At 48.9% G+C, this 22,500-nt stretch overlaps 1 protein-coding gene across 1 annotated transcript in view; it reads left to right on the top strand.

Annotated features, from left to right (window-relative positions):
- The window catches only part of LOC121319161 (SRSF protein kinase 2-like), a 63,314-nt gene that overhangs the window by 3,888 nt on the left and 36,926 nt on the right, over nt 1–22,500 (top strand). Inside the window, exon 2 of the mRNA XM_041256340.1 lies at nt 11,116–11,259. Coding sequence (XP_041112274.1) covers nt 11,116–11,259 — 144 coding nt within the window. The remainder of the gene's footprint in view (nt 1–11,115; nt 11,260–22,500) is intronic.

The raw sequence follows: 22,500 nt of genomic DNA, 5'->3' as shown, positions 1-22,500 counted from the left end.
CTCTCCTTGACTTTCCAAACCGAGTGAGTTTCTTATCTCTCTGCCCCCACATGGAGAGCTCTGAGCCTGGTTACCTTATACAATCACATGGGCTCACAGGAGCCGTGGAGCACGGTGATCACATGGGCTCACAGGAGCCGCGAAGCATGGGATCACATGGGCTCACAGGAGCTGTGGAGCACGATGATCACATGGGCTCGGAGGAGCCGCGGAGCGGGGGATCACATGGGCTCACAGGAGCTGTGGAGCACGGTGATCACATGGGCTCAGAGGAGCTGTGGAGCGGGGGATCACATGGGCTCAGAGGAGCTGTGGAGCGGGGGATCACATGGGCTCAGAGGAGCTGTGGAGCAGGGGATCACATGGGCTCAGAGGAGCTGTGGAGCAGGGGATCACATGGGCTCAGAGGAGCTGTGGAGCAGGGGATCACATGGGCTCAGAGGAGCTGTGGAGCGGGGGATCACATGGGCTCACAGGAGCTGTTGAGCGGGGGATCACATGGGCTCAGAGGAGCTGTGGAGCGGGGGATCACATGGGCTCAGAGGAGCTGTGGAGCGGGGGATCACATGGGCTCAGAGGAGCTGTGGAGCAGGGGATCACATGGGCTCAGAGGAGCTGTGGAGCAGGGGATCACATGGGCTCAGAGGAGCTGTGGAGCGGGGGATCACATGGGCTCAGAGGAGCTGTGGAGCGGGGGATCACATGGGCTCAGAGGAGCTGTGGAGCAGGGATCACATGGGCTCAGAGGAGCTGTGGAGCGGGGGATCACATGGGCTCAGAGGAGCTGTGGAGCAGGGATCACATGGGCTCAGAGGAGCTGTGGAGCGGGGGATCACATGGGCTCACAGGAGCTGTTGAGCGGGGGATTACATGGGCTCAGAGGAGCTGTGGAGCAGGGGATTACATGGGCTCAGAGGAGCTGTGGAGCGGGGGATCACATGGGCTCAGAGGAGCTGTGGAGCGGGGGATCACATGGGCTCAGAGGAGCTGTGGAGCGGGGGATCACATGGGCTCAGAGGAGCTGTGGAGCGGGGATCACATGGGCTCAGAGGAGCTGTGGAGCGGGGGATCACATGGGCTCACAGGAGCTGTTGAGCGGGGGATTACATGGGCTCAGAGGAGCTGTGGAGCAGGGGATCACATGGGCTCAGAGGAGCTGTTGAGCGGGGGATCACATGGGCTCAGAGGAGCTGTGGAGCAGGGATCACATGGGCTCAGAGGAGCTGTGGAGCGGGGGATCACATGGGCTCAGAGGAGCTGTGGAGCAGGGATCACATGGGCTCAGAGGAGCTGTGGAGCGGGGGATCACATGGACAGTGAAATGCAGGGCACCATTCATAAAGGTTACTCCTTCTCACAGTGTGGGGGAGGGGCGAGCTGTCCACTTAATGGGCAAGTTCTGTAGTATTTACCATTCTGAGAGGCTCTATTAAACCGTTCACATTATTATTATTATTATTATTATTATTATTATTATTCCTTTTAACAGAGTTCTTTATGTATTTATTCCCGTTTTGATCTCGGTGCTTCATTGTGGTTCCTTCGCTCAGTCTTCCAGTCCTGTACAGTGTAGAGTGGGACTGCAGAGGGAAGCTAGTCTGAATGTGGAGATGCATAGCTTGGCAAGGGTATGCTCTAATGCATAGAATTATCTAACATATCATTATCTAAATTGTGTTGCTGCTGAGATAGCAGTTAGTAACATAATGAAACGCTGTTGCTGGGAGCCCAGCTTGTGTGTTTTTCTTTGTCTGCGTCGAGGGAGCTGCGTTGTGAAGAGCTCAGGGGTGGATGGGTGGAAGGTGACGTCATGTTAGTAGAAGAGGCTGGCTGTCTGGTTTGCCAGGCTGTGTAGAGAGAGAGAGAGAGACTGACTTTCAGTATTTATCCTGGAAACAAACTGCTGTGCTTGTATGCAGTAACCAGTACCGACTTCCACAATGTTGCTAACAAACTGTGTACCTGTGGATAGGCTAAATACACATTTGGTGTTTACCAAGGAAGACAGTCAAGTCAGAGCTGACACTACCTGATAACTAGAGTCACTGATCTCTTAGCGTGAAGCCACCCTGCCTCCCTCCCAGTCCCTGATCTCTTAACGATTAAGCTACCCTGCCTCCCTCCCAGTCCCTGATCTCTTAACGATTAAACTACCCTGCCTCCCTCCCAGTCCCTGATCTCTTAACGATTAAGCTACCCTGCCTCCCTCCCAGTCCCTGATCTCTTAACGATTAAGCCACCCTGCCTCCCTCCCAGTCCCTGATCTTTTAACGATTAAGCTACCCTGCCTCCCTCCCAATCCCTGATCTCTTAGCGCTAAGCCACTCTGCCTCCCTCCCAGTCCCCGGTGTGTGCTGGCCATCCAGTCTTGTCCAGGGCAAGGCAGTGTTCAGGTGTGTCTGTTTGCTGTTGTTACACACTGCTTTCATGTTACATTCCTCACATGTCAAGACAGGATGGAGGTGTGCTGTCTAATATTACAAGATTGTGTAAAGCACATGTATTAACAGCAGCAGGGCACAGGGGCTCTTGGTTTCCCAGCAGTGTCATCTGTCATACTGTACAGGTGCTCTAGTTATTTTTGCGCTCAGCGGAGAGATTCTTCTTAAAAGTGTGAGCTGAGAACTAGCACCTGTCCTGTTTTGTGATGTTGCTTCAATGACTCCTAATCCGAAAACACCCCAGGATTGATGTCATCTTCAACATGCTCTTCTGGTAGAGCTTCTGTCCAGTCAGTCTGACCCTGTGTAATGAAAACATATTGTAGTGGTCCTATCTTTAGAAACATGACTGATAACATGCAGGGCATACATCTGTCCTTCTTGAAGGATTGAGGCTACAGATATTACTTGTTGAAGTGTTTCATAGCTTGTGTGAACTCTTGCTTGCTGAATCCATGAAGACAGGCTGTGGGGTTTGAAACCCACTGTGCAGATGCAGTGTGTATAGGCTTTAAACACAGCAGTGCTGTACAGTGTGTGCTCTCAGCACAGCTCCATGGAAACACAGCAGTGCAGTACAGTGTGTGCTTTCAGCACAGCTCCATGGTGACACAGCAGTGCAGTACAGTGTGTGCTCTCAGCACAGCTCCATGGAAACACAGCAGTGCCGTACAGTGTGTGCTCTCAGCACAGCTCCATGGTGACACAGCAGTGCAGTACAGTGTGTGCTCTCAGCACAGCTCCATGGTAACACAACAGTGCCGTACAGTGTGTGCTCTCAGCTGCAGGAGAGCTGGTTAATCTCAGTCCATAAATAAATGCGGTTCCCACTCCACCTTTCAAATCGTTGGTGTTTATATATACATGCGCCAGCTTCAGCGTGTCTTTTTAATAGGCTCACCGTCTCTGCTGTGTTGCTGTCCTGGCAGTGCTGTTGTCCGTTGATCTTGTGCTGCCCAGCTCAGAGAAGTTGTGTTGTTTTTGCTGCAGTTCTGTACAGAACATTCTACCTGTGAGGAATGTCTTTGGGGCATTGTTCTTTTTACGGTCCTAGAAACTAAACGGGCAGCTGAGATAGCTTTGTGTGACAGGAGAATTGTTCTTCAGTTCCAGAACAGAGAAACTCGTCATGCTGTTAACCCCTTCGTCACGAAGCACAGCACTGTCCAGCACTGTGCTTGCCAAGACAGCCAGAGTGCCGTCACCGGACGGTGCTTGTGTTTAGAACATCTCCACTGGCTTCAACAGGGCTGCTGATATAAACTGTGTGATTTAAACCTGCCTCCATGGGAACAAAGCTGATTAAACAAGCCTGGGCCAGTGCTAGAGCTAACCAGGGCAGCAGTGATTCTTCCACTCCAAGACAAGCCTCTCTCAGTGCTAGATAACCAGGGCAGCAGTGAGGTGTGGCATCGGCGAGCCCTGTGGTTTGTGCTCCAGTTCAGTACAGCAGGCTATTTTAAATGCGGTGTTGCAGTAAATGTAGTGCATTGCCAAGCTTGCTGTGTTGCCAGCTTTTATATATTCAACACACTTCTCCGGATCTCTGCTCCACTTGGCTGCCGGCTGCATCCTAATGCATGGTTCAGCTTCTTATATAACACCGTGGCACATGTTTCATCATGTGCTGCAGCCTGCTGGAGACCTGTGAACAGAGCCCCAGTAAACACAGCGGCTGCCAGTACTGACAGTGCGGATACACAGGGAGTCAGAGCCCCAGTAAACGCAGCGGCTCCCAGTACTGACAGTGCGGATACACAGGGAGTCAGAGCCCCAGTAAACACAGCGGCTGCCAGTACTGACAGTGCGGATACACAGGGAGTCAGAGCCCCAGTAAACGCAGCGGCTCCCAGTACTGACAGTGCGGATACACAGGGAGTCAGAGCCCCAGTAAACGCAGCGGCTCCCAGTACTGACAGTGCGGATACACAGGGAGTCAGAGCCCCAGTAAACGCAGCGGCTCCCAGTACTGACAGTGCGGATACACAGGGAGTCAGAGCCCCAGTAAACGCAGCGGCTCCCAGTACTGACAGTGCGGATACACAGGGAGTCAGAGCCCCAGTAAACGCAGCGGCTCCCAGTACTGACAGTGCGGATACACAGGGAGTCAGAGCCCCAGTAAACGCAGCGGCTCCCAGTACTGACAGTGCGGATACACAGGGAGTCAGAGCCCCAGTAAACGCAGCGGCTCCCAGTACTGACAGTGCGGATACACAGGGAGTCAGAGCCCCAGTAAACGCAGCGGCTCCCAGTACTGACAGTGCGGATACACAGGGAGTCAGAGCCCCAGTAAACGCAGCGGCTCCCAGTACTGACAGTGCGGATACACAGGGAGTCAGAGCCCCAGTAAACGCAGCGGCTCCCAGTACTGACAGTGCGGATACACAGGGAGTCAGAGCCCCAGTAAACGCAGCGGCTCCCAGTACTGACAGTGCGGATACACAGGGAGTCAGAGCCCCAGTAAACGCAGCGGCTCCCAGTACTGACAGTGCGGATACACAGGGAGTCAGAGCCCCAGTAAACGCAGCGGCTCCCAGTACTGACAGTGCGGATACACAGGGAGTCAGAGCCCCAGTAAACGCAGCGGCTCCCAGTACTGACAGTGCGGATACACAGGGAGTCAGAGCCCCAGTAAACGCAGCGGCTCCCAGTACTGACAGTGCGGATACACAGGGAGTCAGAGCCCCAGTAAACGCAGCGGCTCCCAGTACTGACAGTGCGGATACACAGGGAGTCAGAGCCCCAGTAAACGCAGCGGCTCCCAGTACTGACAGTGCGGATACACAGGGAGTCAGAGCCCCAGTAAACGCAGCGGCTCCCAGTACTGACAGTGCGGATACACAGGGAGTCAGAGCCCCAGTAAACGCAGCGGCTCCCAGTACTGACAGTGCGGATACACAGGGAGTCAGAGCCCCAGTAAACGCAGCGGCTCCCAGTACTGACAGTGCGGATACACAGGGAGTCAGAGCCCCAGTAAACGCAGCGGCTCCCAGTACTGACAGTGCGGATACACAGGGAGTCAGAGCCCCAGTAAACGCAGCGGCTCCCAGTACTGACAGTGCGGATACACAGGGAGTCAGAGCCCCAGTAAACGCAGCGGCTCCCAGTACTGACAGTGCGGATACACAGGGAGTCAGAGCCCCAGTAAACGCAGCGGCTCCCAGTACTGACAGTGCGGATACACAGGGAGTCAGAGCCCCAGTAAACGCAGCGGCTCCCAGTACTGACAGTGCGGATACACAGGGAGTCAGAGCCCCAGTAAACGCAGCGGCTCCCAGTACTGACAGTGCGGATACACAGGGAGTCAGAGCCCCAGTAAACGCAGCGGCTCCCAGTACTGACAGTGCGGATACACAGGGAGTCAGAGCCCCAGTAAACGCAGCGGCTCCCAGTACTGACAGTGCGGATACACAGGGAGTCAGAGCCCCAGTAAACGCAGCGGCTCCCAGTACTGACAGTGCGGATACACAGGGAGTCAGAGCCCCAGTAAACGCAGCGGCTCCCAGTACTGACAGTGCGGATACACAGGGAGTCAGAGCCCCAGTAAACGCAGCGGCTCCCAGTACTGACAGTGCGGATACACAGGGAGTCAGAGCCCCAGTAAACGCAGCGGCTCCCAGTACTGACAGTGCGGATACACAGGGAGTCAGAGCCCCAGTAAACGCAGCGGCTCCCAGTACTGACAGTGCGGATACACAGGGAGTCAGAGCCCCAGTAAACGCAGCGGCTCCCAGTACTGACAGTGCGGATACACAGGGAGTCAGAGCCCCAGTAAACGCAGCGGCTCCCAGTACTGACAGTGCGGATACACAGGGAGTCAGAGCCCCAGTAAACGCAGCGGCTCCCAGTACTGACGGTGCGGATACACAGGGAGTCAGAGCCCCAGTAAACGCAGCGGCTCCCAGTACTGACAGTGCGGATACACAGGGAGTCATGGGAATCCACGAGTCTGTCTATTGAAACACATTGTCGTTGAGGTGCATTACTGACTGCAGCTCAGGAGTGCTTGTGTCCATAACAGATATAAGGAGAAACTATGACAGTGCATTTCTGGTCTCCTGCTCATTGCCTAATATTTATAGCTACAGATGATCCATTTCACTTTAATAAGGAATTATTTTTTCTTCTGCTAAAAATACACCCGTCTGAAGAGGAGTGAGCGATGAGCATGCCTTGGGCTGGAACAGTGGGCTGTAGTGTGGAGCGCTGCTCGTCAGACGTCAATGTGTATTAGACGTGCTGTTATGTGACCTGCTGTGACCCACTGAGTCTCGATGTCCCTGGGACATCTTTTAAAAATAGGCTAGAGCCACAGAGGATGTTTTAACAAATGAAAACAGAGCCACAATGGATTCCTGAAAGGAGACTCCAGCACTGTCAGAACATGTATACCAAGCAGTGATTACTGAGCTACACTGTGTACAAGGTGTGAGTGTGTGTGTATGTGTCTTTCTGTGCATGTGCGTGTGCATGTGTGTTCCTTTGTGCATGTCTCTGTGTTCCTGTACACTACTGGTCAAAGGTTTTAGAACAGCCCCATTTTTCCAGTTTTTATTGAAATTTAAGCAGTTCAAGTCCAGTGAATAACCTGAAATGGTACAAAGGTAAGCGGTAAACTGCCAGAGGTTAAAAAAAAAAGTTTAGATTACCAAAAACTGAAAAATAATGTACATTTCAGAGTTATACAAAAAGGCCTTTTTCAGGGAACAAGTAATGGGTTAACAACGTACAGCTGTTCTGCAGCAATGGAAGTAAATTAAGCCTTGAAAGTTGATGCTAACAATTCCTACAGGTGTCCCAACTTTTGTTGATTATTTACAAACCCTCTGTCTGTATAAAAGCAGTGTTGGAACAGACTGTGTTACTACACCCTCTTAAGCATTATTTGGACAGTATTGTACTGCAGGAAGTAGTATATTGCTGTCATAATGGCAACAAAAAGGCAATTAACAAAGGAAGACAGACAGACCATTATAACCCTTAAAAGTGTAGGTCTTTCCTTTAGTGAAATTGCAAAGAAAGCCAAGGTGTCAGTGAGTACAGTTTCCTACACCATCAAAAGGCACTTGGAAACTGGAGGAAACTCTGACAGGAAGAGGTCTGGCAGACCCAAAGCCACAACAGAATCAGAAGACAAGTTTCTGAGAGTCAACAGCTTGCATGATAGGCGGCTCACAGGACAACCTTCAAGTACAGCTTAACACTGGTCGAAGTAAGCAAGTCTCAGTTTCAACTGTGAAGAGAAGACTTTGAGCTGCAGGTTTGACAGGTCGAGTGGCAGTAAGAAAGCCATTGCTAAGATGGCAAAATAAGAAAAAAAGGCTTGCCTGGGCCATGAAGCACCGCCAGTGGACTACTGAAGACTGGAAGAAGGTCTTATGGACTGATGAATCAAAATTTGAAATCTTCGGTTCATCACGCAGGGTTTTTGTATGCCGTAGAGTAGGCAAAAGGATGTTTCCTCGGTGTGTGACACCAACTGTCAAACATGGAGGAGGAAGCGTGATGGTCTGGGGCTCTTCTGCTGGATCCAGAGTTGGCGACTTGCACAGAGTGAGTGGCACCCTGAACCAAAACGGCTACCATAGCATTTTGCAGCGCCATGCAATACCCTCTGGTATACGCCTAGTTGGTCAGGGGTTCATCCTACAGCAAGGTAATGACCCAAAACATACCTCCAGGCTATGTCAGAACTACCTTAGAAAAAAAGAACAAGACGGTAGGCTTCAAATCATGGAATGGCCAGCATAGTCTCCAGACTTAAACCCCATTGAGATGGTTTGGGATGAACTAGACAGAAGGGTGAAAGCAAAACAACCTACAAGACCGGTAGTGTATGTATGTTCCTGTGTGCGTGTTCCTGTGTATGTGTGTGCATGTGTGTGTGTACTGTGTGTTGCTGTGTGCGTGTTCCTGTGTATGTGTGTGCATGTGTGTGTGTACTGTGTGTTGCTGTGTGCGTGTTCCTGTGTATGTGTGTGCATGTGTCTGTGTACTGTGTGTTGCTGTGTGAGTGTTCCTGTGTATGTGTGTGCATGTGTCTGTGTGTACTGTGTGTTGCTGTGTGCGTGTTCCTGTGTATGTGTGTGCATGTGTCTGTGTACTGTGTGTTGCTGTGTGCGTGTTCCTGTGTACTGTGTGTTGCTGTGTGCGTGTTCCTGTGTATGTGTGTGCATGTGTCTGTGTTCCTCTGTGCGTGTGTCTGTGTGTACGTGTGTCTGTGCATTCCTGTGTGTTTCTATGTGTTCCTGTGTGTGTGTGTGTGTGTGTCTATGCATTCCTGTGTGTTTTTATGTGTTCCTGTGTGTGTCTATGCATTCCTGTGCGTTTCTATATGTCTGTGTGTGTCTGTGTTATTAGGGTTATTCTCTTGCTTGATAATGAAAGCAACACTGTGGCTCAGTTAAAGTAGGGCTACTAATTTTCCAGCTTCAGTTGAGAAGGAAGCTTCTTGGGAATGGTGAGCAAATTCTGGTTGGCATTGAACAGCTCAAAAGGATGGTGAGAGATGTGTGAGCAGCTTCAGTTGAGAAGGAAGCTGGTGAGAGAGTGTGTGAGCAGCTTCACTTTGTGTGAGCAGCTTCAAGAAGGAAGCTGGTGAGAGAGTGTGTGAGCAGCTTCAGTTGAGAAGGAAGCTGGTGAGAGAGTGTGTGAGCAGCTTCAATTGAGAAGGAAGCTGGTGAGAGAGTGTGTGAGAGTGTGTGAGCAGCTTCAGTTGAGAAGGAAGCTGGTGAGAGAGTGTGTGAGCAGCTTCAGTTGAGAAGGAAGCTGGTGAGAGAGTGTGTGAGCAGCTTCAATTGAGAAGGAAGCTGGTGAGAGAGTGTGTGAGCAGCTTCAATTGAGAAGGAAGCTGGTGAGAGAGTGTGTGAGCAGCTTCAATTGAGAAGGAAGCTGGTGAGAGAGTGTGTGAGCAGCTTCAATTGAGAAGGAAGCTGGTGAGAGAGTGTGTGAGCAGCTTCAATTGAGAAGGAAGCTGGTGAGAGAGTGTGTGAGCAGCTTCAATTGAGAAGGAAGCTGGTGAGAGAGTGTGTGAGCAGCTTCAGTTGAGAAGGAAGCTGGTGAGAGAGTGTGTGAGCAGCTTCAATTGAGAAGGAAGCTGGTGAGAGAGTGTGTGAGCAGCTTCAGTTGAGAAGGAAGCTGGTGAGAGAGTGTGTGAGCAGCTTCAATTGAGAAGGAAGCTGGTGAGAGAGTGTGTGAGCAGCTTCAGTTGAGAAGGAAGCTGGTGAGAGAGTGTGTGAGCAGCTTCAATTGAGAAGGAAGCTGGTGAGAGAGTGTGTGAGCAGCTTCAATTGAGAAGGAAGCTGGTGAGAGAGTGTGTGAGCAGCTTCAATTGAGAAGGAAGCTGGTGAGAGAGTGTGTGAGCAGCTTCAGTTGAGAAGGAAGCTGGTGAGAGAGTGTGTGAGCAGCTTCAGTTGAGAAGGAAGCTGGTGAGAGAGTGTGTGAGCAGCTTCAGTTGAGAAGGAAGCTGGTGAGAGAGTGTGTGAGCAGCTTCAGTTGAGAAGGAAGCTGGTGAGAGAGTGTGTGAGCAGCTTCAGTTGAGAAGGAAGCTGGTGAGAGAGTGTGTGAGCAGCTTCAGTTGAGAAGGAAGCTGGTGAGAGAGTGTGTGAGCAGCTTCAGTTGAGAAGGAAGCTGGTGAGAGAGTGTGTGAGCAGCTTCAGTTGAGAAGGAAGCTGGTGAGAGAGTGTGTGAGCAGCTTCAGTTGAGAAGGAAGCTGGTGAGAGAGTGTGTGAGCAGCTTCAATTGAGAAGGAAGCTGGTGAGAGAGTGTGTGAGCAGCTTCAGTTGAGAAGGAAGCTGGTGAGAGAGTGTGTGAGCAGCTTCAGTTGAGAAGGAAGCTGGTGAGAGAGTGTGTGTGGAGCAGAGCGCTGAGGTGCTGGAGAGACTGGCTCTCTGATATCAGCTGGCATGCAGCATTTCCTTGGAAACGAGAACAGTGCAGCCAAGCAGTGTGTACGTGTGTGTCGTGTGTGTGCGCTTGCAATTCTGTAAAAGTGAGCTCCATTTTAGATGATCCTCACAATGGCATTGCAGTCCAGATTGTTGTAACCAGTTCTCTATCTAAACAATTCTGCTTCTGTGCAATGGGAATCTTATTTCCATCCCTGAAATATATAGTAGGTTCTGTTTGTTAATGATTTGATTATCCTGTGTCGGATAGGTGGTAGGGGAGGGAGTAGCAAACCTGACATGACTGTATTGCCTTTGGTTTCTGGTGGAATGTGGGGATGTTGTGTACCTGGTGACTGTGCAGTGCCAGTGTGTGCCAGTGTGTGCCAGTGTTACCTGTCGAAGCAGAGTGCATTGCTTCTAGGAGATGCACATGTTCTCTTTCAAGTGTAATGCTATCTTAACAAGCCCACTGGGCTGTTCATTCCATAAAGTCTCAAAGGAGCAGCTTAATGTTGTACAGATTCATTAAAAAGTTCAGCAGTCGAATCATTTTAATAATCATTTTTCCAACAGTCATATTCACATGCATTTGCTGCTGGGATCCTGATGGGGAATGTCCTGTGCTGTGTACTGGAATTTAACAGAACACTGTCATTCTGCACTCGGCATTCGAGCAGGTCTTATATGAGACTGTTGCGATTTCTAAATGTCATCCTTCTGAAACGAAGGTGAGGTCTATGAGAACGAAGGGTTAACCCACTCTCTCTCTCTCTCTCTCTCTCAAGGCCCGAGCCTCAGCAGAAAGCCCCCCCTGCCCCCCCTTCCCCTCCTCCTCCTCCTCCTCTGCCCCCTGAGCCGGTCGACCCCCCCGAACCTGAGGAGGAGATCCTGGGCTCCGACGATGAGGAGCAGGAGGACCCAGCCGACTACTGAGAGAGAGAGAGAGAGAGAGAGAGAGAGAGAGAGAGCGTGAGTATGTGTGAAGACTGCTTTACAGAGAGAGAGAGAGAGAGTGAGTGTGTGTGTGAAGACATGAGTGTGTGTGTGAAGACTGCTTTACAGAGAGAGAGTGCATGAGAGTGTGTGTGAAGACTGCTTTACAGAGAGAGAGAGCATGAGAGTGTGTGTGAAGACTGCTTTACAGAGAGAGAGTGTGCAAGAAGTCTGCTTTACAGAGGGAGAGAGTGTGTGTGAAGACTGCTTTACAGAGAGAGAGCGTGAGAGTGTGTGAAGACTGCTTTACAGAGAGAGAGTGTGAGAGTGTGTGAAGACTGCTTTACAGAGAGAGAGCGTGAGAGTGTGTGTGAAGACTGCTTTACAGAGAGAGAGTGTGAGAGTGTGTGTGAAGACTGCTTTACAGAGAGAGAGTGTGAGAGTGTGTGTGAAGACTGCTTTACAGAGAGAGAGCGTGAGAGTGTGTGTGAAGACTGCTTTACAGAGAGAGAGCGTGTGAGTGTGCGTGAAGACTGCTTTACAGAGAGAGAGCGTGAGAGTGTGCGTGAAGACTGCTTTAGAGAGAGAGAGAGTGAGAGTGTGTGAAGAGTGCTTTACAGAGAGAGAGCGTGAGAGTGTGTGTGAAGACTGCTTTACAGAGAGAGAGAGTGTGTGAGAGTGTGTGTGAAGAGCTTTAGAGAGAGAGTGTGTGTGAAGACTGCTTTACAGAGAGAGAGAGTGTGAGAGTGTGTGTGAAGACTGCTTTACAGAGAGAGAGAGTGTGAGAGTGTGTGTGAAGACTGCTTTACAGAGAGAGAGCGTGAGAGTGTGTGTGAAGACTGCTTTAGAGAGAGAGAGTGTGAGAGTGTGTGTGAAGACTGCTTTACAGAGTGAGAGAGTGTGTGTGTGAAGACTGTGAGAGAGAGAGTGTGTGAGTGTGTGAGTTACAGAGAGAGTGAGAGCGTGAGAGTGTGTGTGAAGACTGAGAGTACAGAGAGAGTGTGAGAGAGTGTGTGTGAAGACTGCTTTACAGAGAGAGAGAGAGTGTGAGAGTGTGTGTGAAGACTGCTTTACAGAGAGAGAGAGTGTGAGAGTGTGTGTGAAGACTGCTTTACAGAGAGAGAGTGTGAGAGTGTGTGAGTGAAGTCTGCTTTACAGAGAGAGAGAGTGTGAGAGTGTGTGAAGACTGCTTTACAGAGAGAGAGAGCGTGAGAGTGTGTGTGAAGACTGCTTTACAGAGAGAGAGAGAGTGAGAGTGTGTGAGAAGACTGCTTTACAGAGAGAGAGCATGAGAGTGTGCGTGAAGACTGCTTTACAGAGAGAGAGAGAGAGCGTGAGCGTGTGCATGAAGACTGCTTTGTGAGTGTGAGAGTGTGTGAGTGTGAGAGTGTTTAGAGTGTGAGAGTGTGAGAGTGTGTGAGACTGCTTTACAGAGAGAGAGTGTGAGAGTGTGTGAAGACTGCTTTACAGAGTGAGAGAGAGTGTGAGAGTGTGTGTGAAGAGTGCTTGAGTGAGAGAGTGTGTGAGAGTGTGTGTGAAGACTGCTTTATAGAGAGAGAGTGTGAGTGTGTGTGTGAGACTGCTTTAGAGAGAGAGAGAGGTGAGTCTGACAGTGCTGTGAGAGAGAGTGTGGAGTCGAAGACTGTGTGTGTGAGAGTGTGTGAAGACTGCTTTACAGAGAGAGAGAGAGTGAGAGTGTGTGTGAAGACTGCTTTACAGAGAGAGAGCGTGAGAGTGTGTGTGAAGACTGCTTTACAGAGAGAGAGAGAGTGTGTGTGAAGACTGCTTTACAGAGAGAGAGAGTGTGTGCATGAAGACTGCTTTACAGAGAGAGAGAGTGTGAGAGTGTGTGTGAAGACTGCTTTACAGAGAGAGAGAGTGTGAGAGTGTGTGTGAAGACTGCTTTACAGAGAGAGAGTGTGAGAGTGTGCGTGAAGACTGCTTTACAGAGAGAGAGCGTGAGAGTGTGTGTGAAGACTGCTTTACAGAGAGAGAGAGCGTGAGAGTGTGTGTGAAGACTGCTTTACAGAGAGAGAGAGTGTGAGAGTGTGTGTGAAGACTGCTTTACAGAGAGAGAGAGTGTGAGAGTGTGTGTGAAGACTGCTTTACAGAGAGAGAGAGTGTGAGAGTGTGTGTGAAGACTGCTTTACAGAGAGAGAGCATGAGAGTGGAGAGAGCGTGAGACTGCTTTACAGTGTGTGAAGACTGCTTTACAGAGAGAGAGAGTGAGAGTGTGTGTGAAGACTGCTTTACAGAGAGAGAGCGTGAGAGTGTGTGTGAAGACTGCTTTACAGAGAGAGAGCGTGAGAGTGTGTGTGAAGACTGCTTTACAGAGAGAGAGAGCGTGAGAGTGTGTGTGAAGACTGCTTTATAGAGAGAGAGCATGAGAGTGTGTGTGAAGACTGCTTTACAGAGAGAGAGAGCGTGAGAGTGTGTGTGAAGACTGCTTTACAGAGAGAGAGAGCGTGAGAGTGTGTGTGAAGACTGCTTTATAGAGAGAGAGCATGAGAGTGTGTGTGAAGACTGCTTTACAGAGAGAGAGAGCGTGAGAGTGTGTGTGAAGACTGCTTTACAGAGAGAGAGAGCGTGAGAGTGTGTGTGAAGACTGCTTTAGAGAGAGAGAGAGCGTGAGAGTGTGTGTGAAGACTGCTTTACAGAGAGAGAGCGTGAGAGTGTGTGTGAAGACTGCTTTACAGAGAGAGAGCGTGAGAGTGTGTGTGAAGACTGCTTTACAGAGAGAGAGAGTGTGAGAGTGTGTGTGAAGACTGCTTTACAGAGAGAGAGCGTGAGAGTGTGTGTGAAGACTGCTTTACAGAGAGAGAGAGCGTGAGAGTGTGTGTGAAGACTGCTTGAGAGAGAGAGAGCGTGAGAGTGTGTGTGAAGACTGCTTTATAGAGAGAGAGAGTGTGAGAGTGTGTGTGAAGACTGCTTTACAGAGAGAGAGAGAGTGTGTGTGAGACTGCTTTAGAGAGAGAGCGTGAGAGTGTGTGTGAAGAGTGCTGTGAGAGAGAGAGAGCGTGAGAGTGTGTGTGAAGACTGCTTTGAGAGAGTGTGTGAGTGTGTGAGACTGCTTTACAGAGAGAGAGCGTGAGAGTGTGTGTGAAGACTGCTTTACAGAGAGAGAGAGAGAGAATGTGAGTGTGTGAAGACTGCTTTATAGAGAGAGAGTGTGAGAGTGTGTGTGAAGACTGCTTTACAGAGACTGCTTTAGTGAGAGAGTGTGAGAGTGTGTGTGAAGACTGCTTTACAGAGAGAGAGAGCGTGAGAGTGTGTGTGAAGACTGCTTTACAGAGAGAGAGCGTGAGAGTGTGTGTGAAGACTGCTTTACAGAGAGAGAGCGTGAGAGTGTGTGTGAAGACTGCTTTACAGAGAGAGAGCGTGAGAGTGTGTGTGAAGACTGCTTTACAGAGAGAGAGAGCGTGAGAGTGTGTGTGAAGACTGCTTTACAGAGAGAGAGCGTGAGAGTGTGTGTGAAGACTGCTTTACAGAGAGAGAGAGCGTGAGAGTGTGTGTGAAGACTGCTTTACAGAGAGAGAGAGCGTGAGAGTGTGTGTGAAGACTGCTTTATAGAGAGAGAGCGTGAGAGTGTGTGTGAAGACTGCTTTACAGAGAGAGAGAGTGAGAGTGTGTGTGAAGACTGCTTTACAGAGAGAGAGAGCGTGAGAGTGTGTGTGAAGACTGCTTTACAGAGAGAGAGTGTGAGAGTGTGTGTGTGAGACTGCTTTATAGAGAGAGAGTGTGAGAGTGTGCGTGAAGACTGCTTTACAGAGAGAGAGAGCGTGAGAGTGTGTGAAGACTGCTTTAAGACTGCTTTACAGAGAGAGAGAGCATGAGAGTATGTGTGAAGACTGCTTTACAGAGAGTGTGAGAGCGTGAGAGTGTGTGTGAAGACTGCTTTACAGAGAGAGAGAGCGTGAGAGTGTGCGTGAAGACTGCTTTACAGAGAGAGAGAGTGAGAGTGTGTGTGAAGACTGCTTTACAGAGAGAGAGAGTGTGAGAGTGTGTGTGAAGACTGCTTTATAGAGAGAGAGCGTGAGAGTGTGTGTGAAGACTGCTTTACAGAGAGAGAGCGTGAGAGTGTGTGTGAAGACTGCTTTACAGAGAGAGAGCGTGAGAGTGTGTGTGAAGACTGCTTTAGAGAGAGAGAGAGAGTGAGAGTGTGTGTGAAGACTGCTTTACAGAGAGAGAGCGTGAGAGTGTGTGTGAAGACTGCTTTACAGAGAGAGAGCGTGAGAGTGTGTGTTGAAGACTGCTTTATAGAGAGAGCGTGAGAGTGTGTGTGAAGACTGCTTTATAGAGAGAGAGCGTGAGAGTGTGTGTGAAGACTGCTTTAGAGAGAGAGAGAGAGTGAGAGTGTGTGTGAAGACTGCTTTACAGAGAGAGAGCGTGAGAGTGTGTGTGAAGACTGCTTTACAGAGAGAGAGCGTGAGAGTGTGTGTGAAGACTGCTTTAGAGAGAGAGAGCGTGAGAGTGTGTGTGAAGACTGCTTTACAGAGAGAGAGAGCGTGAGAGTGTGTGTGAAGACTGCTTTACAGAGAGAGAGAGTGAGAGTGTGTGTGAAGACTGCTTTACAGAGAGAGAGCGTGAGAGTGTGTGTGAAGACTGCTTTACAGAGAGAGAGCGTGAGAGTGTGTGTGAAGACTGCTTTACAGAGAGAGAGAGCGTGAGTGTGTGTGAAGACTGCTTTACAGAGAGAGAGCGTGAGAGTGTGTGTGAAGACTGCTTTACAGAGAGAGAGAGCGTGAGAGTGTGTGTGAAGACTGCTTTACAGAGAGAGAGCGTGAGAGTGTGTGTGAAGACTGCTTTACAGAGAGAGAGAGCGTGAGAGTGTGTGTGAAGACTGCTTTACAGAGAGAGAGAGCGTGAGAGTGTGTGTGAAGACTGCTTTACAGAGAGAGAGAGCGTGAGAGTGTGTGTGAAGACTGCTTTACAGAGAGAGAGAGCGTGAGAGTGTGTGTGAAGACTGCTTTACAGAGAGAGAGAGTGTGAGAGTGTGTGTGAAGACTGCTTTACAGAGAGAGAGTGTGAGAGTGTGTGTGAAGACTGCTTTACAGAGAGAGAGAGCGTGAGAGTGTGTGTGAAGACTGCTTTATAGAGAGAGAGCGTGAGAGTGTGTGTGAAGACTGCTTTACAGAGAGAGAGAGCGTGAGAGTGTGTGTGAAGACTGCTTTATAGAGAGAGAGCGTGAGAGTGTGTGTGAAGACTGCTTTACAGAGAGAGAGAGCGTGAGAGTGTGTGTGAAGACTGCTTTATAGAGAGAGAGCGTGAGAGTGTGTGTGAAGACTGCTTTACAGAGAGAGAGAGCGTGAGAGTGTGTGTGAAGACTGCTTTACAGAGAGAGAGCGTGAGAGTGTGTGTTGAAGACTGCTTTATAGAGAGAGAGTGTGAGAGTGTGTGTGAAGACTGCTTTATAGAGAGAGAGAGTGTGAGAGTGTGTGTGAAGACTGCTTGTACAGAGAGAGAGAGCGTGAGAGTGTGTGTGAAGACTGCTTTACAGAGAGAGAGTGTGAGAGTGTGTGTGAAGACTGCTTTATAGAGAGAGAGCATGAGAGTGTGTGTGAAGACTGCTTTATAGAGAGAGAGAGTGTGAGAGTGTGTGTGAAGACTGCTTTACAGAGAGAGAGCGTGAGAGTGTGTGTGAAGACTGCTTTACAGAGAGAGAGAGTGTGAGAGTGTGTGTGAAGACTGCTTTATAGAGAGAGAGCGTGAGAGTGTGTGTGAAGACTGCTTTACAGAGAGAGAGCGTGAGAGTGTGTGTGAAGACTGCTTTACAGAGAGAGAGAGTGAGAGTGTGTGTGAAGACTGCTTTACAGAGAGAGAGAGTGTGAGAGTGTGTGTGAAGACTGCTTTACAGAGAGAGAGAGTGTGAGAGTGTGTGTGAAGACTGCTTTAGAGAGAGAGAGCGTGAGAGTGTGTGTGAAGACTGCTTTACAGAGAGAGAGTGTGAGAGTGTGTGTGAGACTGTGAGAGAGAGAGTGTGAGAGTGTGAAGACTGCTTTACAGAGAGAGAGAGTGTGAGAGTGTGCGTGAAGACTGCTTTACAGAGAGAGAGAGTGTGTGTGTGTGTGCGTGAAGACTGGTTTAGAAAGAGAGTGTGTGCGTGAAGACTGCTTTAGAGAGAGAGAGCTTATCCTGAGAGCCCACACTCCCCTGAGAGCTCTCACTGCCAGCCTTACACTCCCCCTGAGAGCTCTCACTGCCAGCCTCACACTTCCCCTGAGAGCTATCACTGCCAGCCTCACACTCCCCCTGAGAGCTCTCACTGTCAGCCTCACTCCTCCTGAAAGCTCTCTCTGCCAGTCTCACACTTCCCTGAGAGCTGTCACTGCCAGACTTGCACTCCCACGAGAGCTCTCACTGCCAGCCTCACACTCTCCCTGAGAGCTCTCTCACCCTGAGAGCTCACACTGCCAGGCTCACACTCACCCAGAGAGCTCTCACTACCAGCCTCACACTCCCCCTGAGAGCTCTTACTGCCAGCCTCATACTCCCCCTGAGAGCTCTCACTGCCAGCCTCATACTTCCCCTGAGAGCTCACACTCACCCAGAGAGCTCATACTCCCTGAGAGCTCACACTCACCCAGAGAGCTCACACTTCCTGAGAGCTCACACTGCCACCTCACACTCCCCCCCGAGAGCTTACACTCACCCTGAGAGGGTGTCCACACAGGAGCCTAACCCTAACCCCTAACTGACCGACTGTCATCAAGGTGTGCAGGGAGCCACAAGGTACTGTCATCAGAGACACGGGCAGTGTCTGTGTGCAGGGAGCCACAAGGTACTGTCATCGGAGACACGGGCAGTGTCTGTGTGCAGGGAGCCACAAGGTACTGTCATCGGAGACACGGGCAGTGTCTGTGTGCAGGGAGCCACAAGGTACTGTCATCGGAGACACGGGCAGTGTCTGTGTGCAGGGAGCCACAAGGTACTGTCATCGGAGACACGGGCAGTGTCTGTGTGCAGGGAGCCACAAGGTACTGTCATCGGAGACACGGGCAGTGTCTGTGTGCAGGGAGCCACAAGGTACTGTCATCGGAGACACGGGCAGTGTCTGTGTGCAGGGAGCCACAAGGTACTGTCATCGGAGACACGGGCAGTGTCTGTGTGCAGGGAGCCACAAGGTACTGTCATCGGAGACACGGGCAGTGTCTGTGTGCAGGGAGCCACAAGGTACTGTCATCGGAGACACGGGCAGTGTCTGTGTGCAGGGAGCCACAAGGTACTGTCATCGGAGACACGGGCAGTGTCTGTGCAGGGAGCCACAAGGTACTGTCATCGGAGACACGGGCAGTGTCTGTGTGCAGGGAGCCACAAGGTACTGTCATCGGAGACACGGGCAGTGTCTGTGCAGGGAGCCACAAGGTACTGTCATCGGAGACACGGGCAGTGTCTGTGCAGGGAGCCACAAGGTACTGTCATCGGAGACACGGGCAGTGTCTGTGTGCAGGGAGCCACAAGGTACTGTCATCGGAGACACGGGCAGTGTCTGTGCAGGGAGCCACAAGGTACTGTCATCGGAGACACGGGCAGTGTCTGTGTGCAGGGAGCCACAAGGTACTGTCATCGGAGACACGGGCAGTGTCTGTGTGCAGGGAGCCACAAGGTACTGTCATCGGAGACACGGGCAGTGTCTGTGTGCAGGGAGCCACAAGGTACTGTCATCGGAGACACGGGCAGTGTCTGTGCAGGGAGCCACAAGGTACTGTCATCGGAGACACGGGCAGTGTCTGTGTGCAGGGAGCCACAAGGTACTGTCATCGGAGACACGGGCAGTGTCTGTGTGCAGGGAGCCACAAGGTACTGTCATCGGAGACACGGGCAGTGTCTGTGTGCAGGGAGCCACATGCTGCAAGGTGAAACTTACAAGAAACAAACCCAGTGGACACCCCTTTCATGCCATTATCGGTGCCGCTTTCTGCTGGTTTCATAAGAACATAAGAAAGTTTACAAACGGCTCGTTTGGTTGTTAGTAGCTTATTGATCCCAGAATCTCATCAAGCAGCTTCTTGAAGGATCACAGGGTGTCAGCTTCAACAACATTACTGGGGAGTTGATTCCAGACCCTCATGATTCTCTGTCAATACCTTTTAGAATTTTGAATGCTTGAATTAGGTCGCCACGTAGTCTTCTTTGTTCAAGACTGAACAGATTCCATTTTTTTAGCCTGTCTGCATATGACATGCCTTTTAAGCCCGGAATAATTCTGGTTGCTCTTCTTTGCACTCTTTCTAGAGCAGCAATATTTTTTTTATAGCAAGGTGACCAGAACTGAACACAGTATTCAAGATGAGGTCTTACTAGTGCATTGTACAGTTTTAACATTACTTCCCTTGATTTAAATTCAACACTTTTCACAATGTATCCGAGCATCTTGTTGGCCTTTTTTATAGCTTCCCCACATTGTCTAGATGAAGACATTTCTGAGTCAACAAAAACTCCTGGGTCTTTTTCATAGATTCCTTCTCCAATTTCAGTATCTCCCATATGATATTTATAATGTACATTTTTATTTCCTGTGTGCAGTACCTTACACTTTTCTCTATTAAATGTCATTTGCCATGTGTCTGCCCAGTTCTGAATGTTGTCTAGATCATTTTGAATGACCTTTGCTGCTGCAACAGTGTTTGCCACTCCTCCTACTTTTGTGTCGTCTGCAAATTTAACAAGTTTGCTTACTATACCAGAATCTAAATCATTAATGTAGATTAGGAATAGCAGAGGACCTAATACTGATCCCTGTGGTACACCACTGGTTACCACACTCCATTCTGAGGTTTTTCTTCTAATCAGTGCTTTCTGTTTTCTACATGTTAACCACTCCAGAAACTACATGTTACCCACTCAGAATCAAGCAAGTTAGTTAGACACGATCTCCCTTTCCTAAAACCATGCTGACTGTCTCCCAGGACCCTGTTACCATATAGGTAATTTTCCATTTTGGATCTTATTATAGTTTCCATAAGTTTGCATATAATAGAAGTCAGGCTTACTGGTCTGTAGTTACCTGGTTCAGTTTTGTTTCCCTTTTTGTGGATCGGTATTACGTTTGCAATTTTCCAGTCTGTCGGTACCACCCCTGTGTCAAGAGACTGCTGCATGATCTTGGTTAGCGGTTTGTAAATTACTTCTTTCATTTCTTTGAGTACTACTGGGAGGATCTCATCCGGCCCAGGGGATTTGTTTATTTTAAGAGCTCCTAGTCCCTTTAACACTTCTGCCTCAGTTATGCTAAAGTTATTTAAAACTGGATAGGAACTGGATGACATGTGGGGCATGTTGTCAGTATCTTCCTTTGTAAAAACTTGTGAAAAGTAATCATTTAATATATTTGCTATTTTTTTTCATCATCTACGATTTTGCCATTTGTATCTCTTAAACATTTAACCTCCTCTTTGAATGCTCTATTGCTGTTGTAATATTGGAAAAACATTTTGGAATTGGTTTTAGCTCCCTTAGCAATGTTCATTTCTATTTCTCTCTTGGCCTTTCTAACTTCCTTTTTGATTTGTGTTTGCAGTTCTGTGTACTCTTTCTGTGTACTTTCTTTTTGGTCCTTTTTTAATGCTCTGTAAAGTGCCTTTTTTCACTGAATATTTTTTTAATTGATCTATTAAACCATTTTGGCAATTTAGTTTTACATTTAGATTTGTCTACTTTAGGGATGTAATTGTTTTGCGCCTCTAGTACTACATTTTTGAAGAACAACCATCCTTTTTCTGTGGATGTTTTCTCTATTTTACTCCAATCTACTTCTGTTAGTCTCTGTTTCATACCTTCATAGTTTGCTTTTCTAAAATTGTAAACCTTAGCTTTAGTCATTACTTTTGGGATTTTAAAAAACACTTCAAATGAGATAATGTTGTGATCTGAGTTTTCTAGTGGTTCTCTGACCTCTGTTTTAGTTATTCTATCTTCGTTATTTGAAAAGACTAAATCAAGGCATGCCTCCCCTCTAGTCGGTGCCTTGACAAATTGTGTTAGGAAGCAGTCATTTGTCATTTCCACCATTTCTATTTCATCCTTCGCGCTACCCACCGGGTTTTCCCATTTTATTTGGGGGAAGTTGAAATCCCCCATTAGTATGGCTTCTCCTTTGCTACACGCATTTCTAATGTCATTGTATAACAGATTATTTTGCTCACCGTCTGAATCTGGCGGTCTATAGCATGCTCCTATTATTATGCCCTTTGAATTTTTGTCTGTTATTCTGACCCATATTGATTCGGTTTTATTTTCTTTGTCCAGGTTTAACACCTGGGCTTCAAGACTGTTTCTTATGTATAGCGCTACCCCTCCTCCTCTTCTGTCCTGCCTGTCTTTCCTATACAGTGTATACCCACAAATATTATATTCGTCCCCATCACTCTCAGATAACCACGTTTCTGTAACACCTATCACATCATAGTTACCTGTTAGTGCAGTAGCTTCAAGTTCTAGAATTTTGTTTCTGATAATTTGTTTCCATAATGCTTTGCACTGCTGGAGCAGCTGGAATTAGAGATTCCACTTGAGACTCTGCAGTGAAGTGTGTCCAAGCTGACAGACTGTGTGAATCTTTTCTGTTGCATTGAGTGAGTGTGTAATTCCTGGGGATGGCTGTGTACTGTGTTTATTGCACTGTGTGTGTGGTTTGTGTGGATGTGTGTGAGTGTGTGTGTGGGTGGATAGTGTTTATTGTGTGTGTGTATGTTGTGTGTGAGTGGATAGCTGTTTTATTGCACTGTGAGTGTGGTGTATGTGTGGGTGGATAGCTGTTTTATTGCACTCTGTGTGTGTGTATGTTGTGTGTGAGTGGATAGCTGTTTTATTGCACTGTGTGTGTGGTGTGTGTGTGGGTGGATAGCTGTTTTATTGCACTGTGTGTGTGTGTGTGTGGCTGTTTTATTGCACTGTGTGTGTGTATGTTGTGTGTGGGTGGATAGCTGTTTTATTGCACTGTGTGTGTGTTGTGTGTGTGGGTGGATAGCTGTTTTATTGCACTGTGTGTGTGTATGTTGTGTGTGAGTGGATAGCTGTTTTATTGCACTCTGTGTGTGTATGTTGTGTGTGAGTGGATAGCTGTTTTATTGCACTGTGTGTGTGTATGTTGTGTGTGAGTGGATAGCTGTTTTATTGCACTGTGTGTGTGTATGTTGTGTGTGAGTGGATAGCTGTTTTATTGCACTCTGTGTGTGTATGTTGTGTGTGAGTGGATAGCTGTTTTATTGCACTCCACACACATACAACACACACTCAAC

This window comes from Polyodon spathula, chromosome 8, assembly GCF_017654505.1.
Source record: "Polyodon spathula isolate WHYD16114869_AA chromosome 8, ASM1765450v1, whole genome shotgun sequence".
NCBI classification, from domain to species: Eukaryota; Metazoa; Chordata; class Actinopteri; order Acipenseriformes; family Polyodontidae; genus Polyodon; species Polyodon spathula.
This window is presented reverse-complemented; position numbering and strand designations above follow the sequence as displayed.